This window comes from Canis lupus, chromosome 15 (genome assembly GCF_003254725.2).
Source record: "Canis lupus dingo isolate Sandy chromosome 15, ASM325472v2, whole genome shotgun sequence".
Classification (NCBI taxonomy): Eukaryota; Metazoa; Chordata; class Mammalia; order Carnivora; family Canidae; genus Canis; species Canis lupus.
Genome location: NC_064257.1, coordinates 14,145,855 through 14,157,143, shown reverse-complemented (window position 1 = coordinate 14,157,143; position 11,289 = coordinate 14,145,855). Strand labels below are relative to the sequence as shown.

General features: G+C 43.6%; 1 protein-coding gene across 4 annotated transcripts in view; it reads left to right on the top strand.

Moving 5' to 3' along the window:
* Window positions 1-8,015: 8,015 nt before the first annotated feature.
* Window positions 8,016-11,289, top strand: part of RAD54L (RAD54 like) — a 28,560-nt gene continuing 25,286 nt past the window's right edge. Inside the window, exons 1-3 of one of the 4 annotated variants that reach the window (XM_025420227.3) lie at window positions 8,016-8,658; window positions 8,752-8,838; window positions 9,977-10,096. In XM_025420227.3, coding sequence (XP_025276012.1) covers window positions 8,656-8,658; window positions 8,752-8,838; window positions 9,977-10,096 — 210 coding nt within the window. In that variant the 5' untranslated portion in view covers window positions 8,016-8,655. Of the gene's footprint in view, window positions 8,659-8,751; window positions 8,839-9,976; window positions 10,097-11,289 lie in introns of those variants that run through there. The other 3 variants (XM_035699284.2, XM_025420229.3, XM_035699285.2) reach the window with 3 other exon arrangements.

Below are 11,289 nucleotides of genomic sequence, written 5' to 3'. Positions count from 1 at the left end.
TAATAGAAGAACTAGACAGAAAATGGGCAAAAATATTAGAAATAATAGCACTGTCAACCAACAGGATCTAATGGATATTATACAACACTCTGCCAAACAACTGCATGACATAGATTCTTTTATTTTATTTTTAAAAAGATTTTATTTATTTATTCATGAGGGACACACACAGAGAGAGAGGCAGAGACACAGGCAGAGGGAGAAGCAGGCTCCACACAGGGAGCCCAATGTGGGACTTGATCCCAGGACTCCAGGATCACGCCCTGGATGGAAAGCAGGCTCTAAACTGCTAAGCCACCCAGGCGTCCCTACATACATTCTTTTAGAGCGCCCACTGAACATATACCAAGATAGACCCTCCGGGCCATAAAACAAATTTCAATAGCAAAAAAAAAAAAAAAAAAAGAATTGAAATCATACAGAGTGTATTCTCTAGCCACAATGGAATCTCTAGCAATCAATAACAGATAACAAAATTTATTAATATTTAGAACTAAGCACATTTCTAAATAATCCATTGGTCAAGAGGAAGTTTCAAGGGAAAAATATATTGAACTGAATGGAAATGAAAATAGAAAATATCAAAATTTATGGGACACAGCTACAGCGGTGTGGAGATTTATGGCACACATTTGCAAAGAGGAAAAATCTCAAATCAATAACCTAAATTTCTACCTGAAACATCTGGAAAAGGAAGAGTAAAATAAACCCAATGAAGGCAGAAGTAAGAAATAATACAAGAACAAATCAGCGAAGGTGAAAAGTAACTAACAGGTCTTAATTTATAAAGGTGACTGATAATACAGAGAAATCAATGAGTAGTTTAATGTTACTCAAGAAAAGTTTATTTTTTTTAAAGATTTTATTTATTCATGAAAGACAGAGAGAAGCAGAGACATAGACAGAGGAAGAAGCAGGCTCCCCACAGGGAGCCCAATGTGGAACTCAATCCCTGGACCAGGATTACTCCCTGAGCTGAAGGCAGATGCTCAACCACTGAGCCACCCAGGCATCCCTCAAGAGAAGTTTAATATTATTACTCATAATTCTCCTAGAAACAAGAAGCACAGCTCATCATGCAGGGCCATGGGGAGGCACCAGTGTTAATTAGGAGGTAGAAAGGAGCAAAGGGAAGGCATAGGCCAGTCTTTATTGGGGTTTCCATGGGAAAGGTAGGGCAGAGTGGTTAGACAGTTTAATATTGGTTAATTTGAATAATTCTGGAGGCCTTTGGGGCATAAGGGCAGCTTCTGGTTGTCTGGAACCTGGCTTTGGTTGACCTAGGGTAGGGTGAATATTGGCTTGATGTGTGGTTAAGTGAAGGAAGTGATTGGGGGTATAGACTTAGGATTAGCTGAAGAGTTTATAATGTGATTTTTTAAAAAAGATTTATTTGAGAGAGAGAGAAAGCACAGCAGAGGGGAGGGGCAGAGAGAGAAGGAGAAGCAGACTCCCCATTCAGCAGGGAGCCTGATGCAGGCTCGATCCCTGGACCCTGAGATCATGACTTGAGCTGAAGGCAGACACTTAACCAGCTGAGCCACCCAGGTGCCTCTATGTGATTTTCAATGCCTGTGAAAGCTGGATTTCAGGAGAGATGTAAACAACTTTGGTTTGGCTCTGTGCTTAATGGATGACAAATAGACAAATGCAGTATTTAAGAAAACACAACAGGAAAACAAAAATAGAAAAAAAAATCAATGAAACAGAGAGTTGGTTCTTTGAAAAGATAATAAAATAGACAAATCTCCATCAAGACCGTTGAGGAACAAAAAGAGAAGACACAAATTAATAATTTAGGGATGAAACAGGACTACAGACTGGTCACTACAGACCCTGGAGACATAAAAAGTATATAGTAAGGGTATGCTACAAACAACTCTACACACATAAACTCAACAACTTAAGCAAAATGGACCAATTCCTCAAAAAATACAAAGTACCACAACTTATCCAATATGTAATAGATAATTTAAATAGTCCCATCATAATTTAAAACTCCCATGAAGGAAATCTCCAGGTACAGATGGTTTCACTTAAGAATTCCATCAAATATTTAAAAAAGAACATCAATTCTACACAATCTCTTTTAGAAAATAGAAGAGGAGGGAACAGTCCCCAATTCATTTCATAAAGTTAGTATTAACCTGATACCAAACCAGAGAAAACAGTACAGAAAAGGAACTACAGACTAATATCTTTCATTGAACAAGTCATTAAGACAATATTAACAAATAGAACTAAATAATATATAAAAATAATTTTACACTATGATCAATAGGGTTTATTTCAGGGATGCAAAGCCAGCTCAATATTCAAAAATCAATCGGTGTAATCCACCATATTAACAGTTTAAAGAAGGAAAATCACATGATTGTATTAATTGATACAGAAAAAGCATTTGACAAAATTCAAAAGCTATTCATAATAAAACCTGAAATAGGAATAAAGAGGAATTCTTCAATTTGTTAAAAAGCATTAACAAAAACCCCACAGTTAACATTACACATACTGGTGGAAGACTGAATGTTTTCTCCCTAAGTTGGGAACAAGATAAAGATGTCTTCTTTTACCACTCTTACTCAACAAGGTGCTGGAAGTTCTAAGCTAGTGCAACAAGGTAAGAAAAGGAAATAAAAGGCAGACACATCAGAAAGAGAAATAAAACTGTCCCTATGTGTAGATGACAAGGTTGTCTACATGAAACCCCAAGGAATCTACAAAAAACTTCCTAGAACAAGTGGCTTTATCAAGGTCACAGAATATAAAATAAATATACCAAAATCAATTGCATTTTAGGGTGTCTGGCGGGCTCAATTGGTAAAGCATGCAACTCTTAATCTTGGGGTTGTGAGTTCAAGCCCCACATTGGGTATAGAGATTACTTTTAAAAAAGTCAATATGCTAGCAATGACCACATAACTACTGAAAATAAAAATACAATACTGTTTACAATTAAAAAAAGAAATACCTAGGTGTAAATGTGAAAAACTATGTACAGTGTGTATATACTCAAAACTACACAATGCTTGCTGATTAATGAAGTAAAAGAAAATCTATGTAAATTGGAGAAATATACTTTGTTCATGGATTTATAGATTCAATCCAGTAAAGTCAATTTTCTTCAAACTGGTATACAGATTTAATGAAATTCCTATCAGAATCACAGCAAGATTTTTTTGTAAACATAAGGACTATTTTAAATTAAAAAGAAAGATTGTATTTATTTATTCATGAGAGACACAGAGAGAAAGGCAGAGACACAGGCAGAGGGAGAAGCAGCCTCCCTGTGAGGAACCTGGTTTGGGACTTGATCCCAGGACCTCAGGATCACTACCTGAGCCAAAGGCAGACACTCAACCACTGAGCCACCCAGGCACCCTATTTTCAAACTTATATGGAAAGGCAAAGGAACTAGAATAGGTAACACAACTCCAAAAAGAAAATAAAATGGGAGGAATTAATCTACTCAATTTCAAGACTTACATATCCAGAGTAATCAAAACTGTAGTATTGGTGGGGGGTTAGACACATAGATCTATGGAATGGAATAAAGACCACAGAAATACGCCCACACGAATATGAGCAACTGCTTTTTGGCAAAGGTGCAAAAACAATTCAATAGAGGAAAGACAGGCTTTTCAACAAATGTTTGTGGAAGTAAATTTCTAAGCCCAAGTTGGAGCCAATTCTGTGCTATGTCAGCAAACAGAAACTTGATCACTTTCTTGTCCCTATAAATGCTCTGCTTGACCAGAAACACACCATATTCTTTAGCCAGTCTCCAAACACCAGGCCAGCTCTGGGCTCTATACTCATTTCCTTGTTCCTTCTCACCCCAAACAAGGTTCACCAGGTTTCCCTAGCCAATCAGATATTTTCTATTTTTCTCTTCCTTGTTCTTTATTCTTGATGGTATAAAAGCATCCTGCCTTCCACACCATTTTGCAGTTCTCCAAATGGAGACTGTCCCTTTATGAAGTATTAAATAAAGCTTATTTGTATTTTCTCAATTGTCTTCTTTAACCATTTTTTTTAACACGCTGCTGGAGCAATTGAACATCCATCGGCAAAACCATGAATCTCTACTTAAATGTCAGAAGTTATAAAAAAAGTTAATTCAAAGTGAATCACATATTGAATATAAAACATAAAACTATAAAATTTTTAGGAAAAAATATAGGAGAAAATCTTTGGGATCTAGGGTTAGACAAAATATTTTTAGACTTAACATCAAAGTCATGATCCATAAAAAGGAAAAATTTAAAAATTGTACATTGTCAAGATTAAAAATGTTTGTTCTGGGCTGCCTGGATGACTCAGGTATTTCTTTCTTTTTTAAAGATTTTATTTATTCATGAGAGACACAGAGAGAGGCAAAGACACAGGCAGAGGGAGAAGCAGGCTCCATGCAGGGAGCCAGATGTGGGACTTGATCCCAGGACCCTGGGATCATGACCTGAACTGAAGGCAGGCACTCAACCGCTGAGCCACCAGGCATCCCAAACATGCTCAAAATTTAACAGTAAAAAACAGACAATCCAATTATAAAATGGGCAAAAGATATGAGACATTTCACTGAAGAGGATAAACAGATGTCAAATAAACCCTTGTAAAGATGTTCAGCGTCATAAGCAATTAGGCAAATGCAAATTAAAATCACAATAATATATTACTTCACACCTATCAGAAAAGCTAAAGTAAAAAAATAGTAACAACATCAAATTTGTGAGGACTTGGAAAAATTGAATCACTCATACATTGTTAGTGGGAATGTAAAATGGTAGCAGCCATGCTGGAAAACATTTTGCCAGTTTTTAATTTTTATTTATTTTAAAGATATATTTATCTATTAGAGGGGGTGGGGGGCAGAGGGAAAATATCCAAGCAGACTCCTGCTGAGTCCACTGTAGGGGAATCTCATGACCCCTGAGATCAGGACCTGAACCAAAACCAAGAGTTGGACACTTGACCCACTGAACCACCCAGGTGCCCCTGTCAGTTTTCTAAAAAACTAAACATGTAACTACTCTACAACCAAGCAATTGCTCTCCCAGGCATGTATCCCACACAAAAACTACACACAAATGTTTATAGCAGTTCGTAATAGCCAACACTGGAAACCACCCAGATGTAATTAAACTGAGGCACATTGATAACACTGGAAACCACCCAGATGTAATTAAATAAACTGAGGTGCATCCATACCATAGAATATTACCCAGCAATAATAAGGAACAAATTGTTACACACAATGCAACGACACAGATGAATCCTGGAGAATTATGCTGGCTGAAAAGGCCATTTTAAAAAGTTTCATAGGGACACCTGGGTGGCTCAGTGCTTGAGCATCTGCCATTTATCTGCCATTATCTCTCTCCTTTTAAAAAGATTTTATTTATGTATTTGAGAGAGAGTGAGAGAGCATGCACCTGCAGACCGGAGAGGTAGAGGCTCCGTAGGAAGTCTGATGCAGGACTCAGTCCAAGCACCCTGGGATCATGACCTGAACCGAAGGCAGACGCTTAACTGACTGAACCACCCTGGTGCCCTCCGCAATTACCTCAAGATAAAACATTTAATTAAAAAGATCAGTAAGTGGGGTGTCTGGGTGGCTCAGTCAGTTGAATGTCTGACTCTTGGTTTTGGCTCAGATCATGATCTTGGGGTTGTGAGATGGAGCCAGCATCAGGCTCGCACTGAGCAGGGAGTTGGCTTAAGATTTTCTCCCTCTGTCCCTCTCCCACCCCTCTCTCTCAAAAATAAATAAAATCTTTAAAAAGATCAGTAAGTAAAACATTATTGCCCTCCACCACCCAAATAGTAATGGTTCTCATCAGAGGCAGATTTACTAAGGGTAAGCTTCAGGGCCCACCTGCACGGACACAGGGAGTGCTGCAAGTTACTAGAGATATGTAATCAGTGTTCTAACTGGAAGAAACCAGATTGTGACAGGAAGCATTTCTAATCAATTACCTAAAAAAGTTTTAGAAGAAAGTGACCGAAATTTCCAAGATTCCATAATTGGGTATTTTTCCCTCATTTTAAGCAAATATTAATATGTGTACCTAATTTTAAAGGGTCTCAACAAGAATTTACAAAAGGTTCAGGCTCCACAAAACCAGGCTCTGACCCTACTTAGCAAGGTGGCTAAGAACAATTACTCTGGAGCCACACACTAGGTGTGTAACTCTAGACAAGTTACTGGTTTTTCCTAGCCTGTTTCTTCACCTATAAAATGGGGACAATAATAAACCCACCTCATAGTTGTGAGCATTAAATGAATTATTATTGTCTCGGGACCTTGGAAGTACTTGGTAGTAAGTGTTATGTATATTCTTATTAGTGAGCACCTAGGTTGTGCCTGGCACTGTGTTGAGTACTTTATTTACTTTTAAAGATATTTATTTATTTATTTAGTTAGTTAGTTAGTTAGTTAGTTAGTTAGTTAGTTAGTAGGCTCCACGCCAGACTTAGGGATAAACTGAATCCTGAGATCAAGAGTAGCATCAGCGGTTGAGCATCTGCCTTTGGCTCAGGGCATGATCCCAGGCTGTGGGGATCAAGTCCAGCATCGGTCTACCTGCAGGGAGCCTGTTTCTCCCTCTGCCTGTGTTTCTGCCTCTCTCTCTGTGTCTCTCATGAATAAATAAATAAAATCTTAAAAAAAGAAAAGAAAAAAAAAAAAAAAAGAGTACCATGCTCCACCAAATGAGCCAGCCAGGAGCCCTCTGTGTTGAGTACCTAAACACTAATTTTACTTAGTTCTCAGAATAATCTTGTGAGGAAGGTACTAATAGAACGCACATTTTATTTTTTAAAAAAGATTATTTTATTTTCTAAAGATTTTATTCATTTATGAGAGAGAGAGAGAGAGAGAGAACACGATGGGGGGGGGCAGAGGGAGAAGTAGACTCCCCGCTGTGCAGGACACCCCCCCCCCCCGCCGCCCATCTGGAGACCCCCGGGATCATGACCTAAGCACAAGGCAGACGCTCAACTCACTGAGCCACCCAAGCGCCCCCATTTGTTTGAGAGAAGAGTGGGGTAGAGAGAAAGCGAGCGTCTTGAGTCACTCCATGCTGAGCCAGCGGAGGCCTGGCTCCATCTCTGGAAGCTGGGATCACCACCGGAGAGGAAACCGAGTCAGACGCTTAACTCCGCCCCTCCCACCCCATGCGTCCCTAGAAGGTACATTTTATTTTAATTTAATTTAATTTAATTTAATTTAATTTAATTTAATTTTATATTTTTAAGATTTTATTTATTTAATCATGAGAGACACACAGAAAGAGGCAGAGACACAGGCAGAGGGAGAAGCAGGCTCCACGCAGGGAGCCGGACGTGGGACTCGATCCCGGGACCCCAGGGTCACGCCCCGGACCGAAGGAGGCGCTAAACCGCTGAGCCACCGGGAATTGCCCGAATGTACATTTTAGATACGAAGAAACTGTAGTTTTGAGACAGTCATTAAGTCTCTGGAATCAGGCTTGATTCCAGGAATCACACTTCCACCAACATGATTTTGCCTAGATAACAAAGGCAGCTTTCTTCAGGAAACCCCAGACCGAAGAATCCTGTTCCCCAAGGGCGCGATCCCTGCAGGAGCGGACCTGGCGGCAGGTAGGCAGGGGCGGAAGGCTCCCGCCGCCCTCGGGGTGGCGACATCCGAGCCGCAGCACAGCCGCGGGCTCAGCGCGCGGGCAGCGCACACACCCGCCGGCCTCCCCGAGCTCCAGCCCCAGCGGACCGGAGGCCACGCCCCCAGCCCGGCCCGACGCAGCCGGCCCCGCCCCGCCCCGCCCCGTCCGCCCCGCCCACCTCCCCCAACCGCTCGCGCCTCTGCCGGCCCCGCCCACCCCGCCAAGTCCCACCTCCTCGCGGGTGGGTTTAGCCCCTTCTCCGCCGCGGGCCGCGGAGGCCGCAGCGCCAGGCCCGCCCCCTTCCCCGGGTCGCGAGCGCCGAACGCATCGAACGCAGCCAATGGGTGTCGCGGCGGCAGCACCGCGGGAGGTTCGATTCACTGGGCCTGGCGGGGCCGCGGAGTCCGGGCGGCTGTTAACGCGCGCTTTAGGGAGAGGAGGGTTCTGGCGGGAGTGCTGGGGCGCGGCCTCGCTTCTGCGGCTCTCCCCGGCTCTCCCCGGTATTCCCCTCCCGGGCGCGGGTTCTCTTACTTGCCCTGCCTGGACCCCTGCTCGGCCTCCCCCAGTCCGGGCCTGGCTTCCGCGCTCCGGACCTGGGACAACCGCTTCAGACTGGCGCCTCGCCCTCCGCAGGCCTCGGGGTTTCACCGGGCCCTCTCCCCGGCCCGTGACTTCTACCCCGTCCCCCAACTGCTCCCTACCGTCGCGACCACTACCCCGGCTCCACTCTGCCTCTTCCCCGCATCCCAGGCTTTTGCTCTCCTTTGCTTGGATACTTCTGGGCCTGCTCTCCCGCCTCAGTAACTGGCGACCGACGCTCACAGTGTGGGCCTGAACTCTGGGCCCTGGCTGGATCCCCTCCACCCGTGCCCCATGCCCCCTCTTTAATCAGCCCGTGCTTTCAGTAATAGAGCACATCGCTTAAACCCGCGCTGGTTCTGCGCTCTCAGCTGCTGGGTGCCTTTGACCTTTGGTTGATGGGTACTTGACGTTTCATGCTCCTAAGCCCAGGATGGTAAGTATGGCCTAAGGGAGACTGTAGGTAGCCTTGTGTCTGGGTCTAATAGGCTCGGGCTGCGGGTGCTCAGCTTCCGTTTTCCCCTTACAGAGGAAGAGCTTAGCTCCTAGCCAGCTGGCCAAGAGAAAACCAGAAGGCAGACCTAGTGATGATGAAGACTGGCAGCCTGGGACAGTGGTGAGTACTCTGCCCTCTGGGAGATAGGACAGGGCTGTTTGGGCAGAAAGGAATCCTGGGCTTGGTTTCTGGGGTTTCATGGAATGAGCCTACTTACCTCTAGAAGCCCCTTTCAGTAAACTTTTACTTAGTGCTTATTCTGTGTCAGGCATTGAACAAAATAAAAAAAAAAATCTTTTGTCTTCAAAGTGTTTACAGAAGCTAATGTAGCCCCAATTTTTCTGGTACAAAGGGATTCCCAAGCAAAAGAACAGATTGGGTTGGGCCTTTTGGCTCCCCTGGAAAAAAATGGCTCACCAGTGGCAACAAGCTGGCTGTACTTTTGCTGTGGATTGGGTCCTGTGCTCTGTTCCCTGCTTTTGAGGCTTTCTGGGGCTGGCTGTGCGTAGGACCTATGTAAACACATATCAATAGGATAATGCAGCATATACTTCAGAAAGAAAGAGTAGTTCAAGAAGTAAGTGGTTTAGCCACTGGAACTTCGGAGGAAGGGATTAGCTAAGGAAGATCTAGAAGGCAGTTTTGGGCAGGGACTGTATGTGAGAGGTGAAGGGGCTGATGTTTGTTTCAGGTGTGTCCTATAGGATCACTGAAGCTTCAAATACCTTGGCAAGGTGCTACAAGCTTGCTTGATGTTTCTATGGGGTCTTGCTCTGTAGTTGCACCACTGCTGGTGTGCCGGGGGCAGTGGGGGAGGTGGGGGGTCCCTCTCCCTGTAAGGAACAAGGCTGCCTCTTGCTACTTATGTGGGTCTCAGACTTGAACTTGGGGCAGCACTTGGTGCAGCTGGGTCATAAATGGTGCTGTTTGCTTCTGAAAATCCTTTCAGTGTGAGGTACATCACTGCTCCAGTGTGGGCTGACTGGCTTTCTTTATTCACTTTGTCCAGTGCCCCTCTTCAGATTAGACAAGTTCTGTAACCTCATTAACCTCCAGTTTTCTCACCTACTAAATAAATATAATAATAATAAACATCATAAGATGGCTATGAAGATTGCTGTGAAGATGATACATGATAATATACGTGAAGAGTTTAGCATAGTGCCTGGCATTTAATAAACGTTTTAAATGTTAATTGCCACTGTGGTGAACTCTGTGGTCATCTAGACTTCACTCGTCTTCCCCAATACTCTTCTAGACTCCCAAGAAACGGAAATCCAGCAGTGGGACTCAGAGCCAGGAGTGTTTCCTGTCTCCTTTTCGGAAACCTTTGACTCAACTAACCAATCGACCGCCCTCCTTGGATAGTAGTCAACATGTAAGTCAGAATTGCAGCCTGCTGATGAAGGTGTGCGCCCTATGGAGGCACCTTTCTTGTTTTGTCAAGAGAGGCTTCTACCCCATAGACAGACTTTTGTGGAGGCTTTGGGTCTAACCACAGCCTCAATAACCTGGAAGAGGCCTGACCTTTTCAAAATGTGTGCCTGACTTGGAGTCTCCCTTGTTATTTGGGCACCGGATTCCGGTGGCTCGGATTCTTGAGGACCTGAGGGTATAGGAAAGGGAAGGCCGTGGCAGGGTGTTCCACCCAGGATCCTCATGCCAGCTCAGACTCTCACTCAGCATATGGCTTTAAGAAGTGTCGGAGTCCTACAGCTTTCACGTGTTTCCTCTAGTAAAATAAAAAATGATGTTTACTATGGCAGGTTCTATGCATCATCTTATGTAACTCATGTTTTAAGATGCAGAAGTTGAGTCTCAGAGGGGTTAAGTAATTTGCCCAGAATTACAAACTAGTCAGATCTGCTTAGCTTCACCAAAGCTTTTTCCACTAAACTTTCTGAGGAGAATGGTATTGAGCTCTGGCACGGAGCTCCAAAAACCTTTGGAATTTCTTAGGTGATAAAGCAGTAAAGATGTCTTTTACTATTTATATATAAAACAAAAACAAAAGCAAAACCATTTCAACCACACCTGAGTTTATGTTAATGGGATTTTTTTTTTTTTTAAGATTTTATTTATTCATGAGAGACAGAGAGAGAGAGAGGCAGAGGGATAAGCTGGCCCCATGCAGGGAGCCGGATGTGGGACTCTATCCCAGGTTTCCAGGATCACGCCCTGGACTGAAGGTGGCGCTAAACCGCTGAGCCACCCGGGCTGCCCTGAGATTTTATTTGTGAAGCAACTAACCTTGTGGCTGGTTGCCAGGGGAACCAACCTACCAGTGGCTAGTATTTAATGCCTGTGTAATGAAGCCTCCATAAAACCCCCAAATGATCAAGGTTTGGAGAGCTTTTGAGTTGGTGAACAAGCGCTCGTCCATGTGCCAGGAAGTGGCCGCCCCAGACTCCACAGGAACAGAAACTCTTGTGCTTAGGACTCTTCCAGACCTTGCTCTATGTGTCTCTTCATCTGGCTGTGCATATCCTTTTATAGTCTTTTTGGTAAACTGTTAATCTAGCAAGTAAACTTTTCCTGAGTTCTGTGAGCTGCTCTAGAAAATTAATTGAA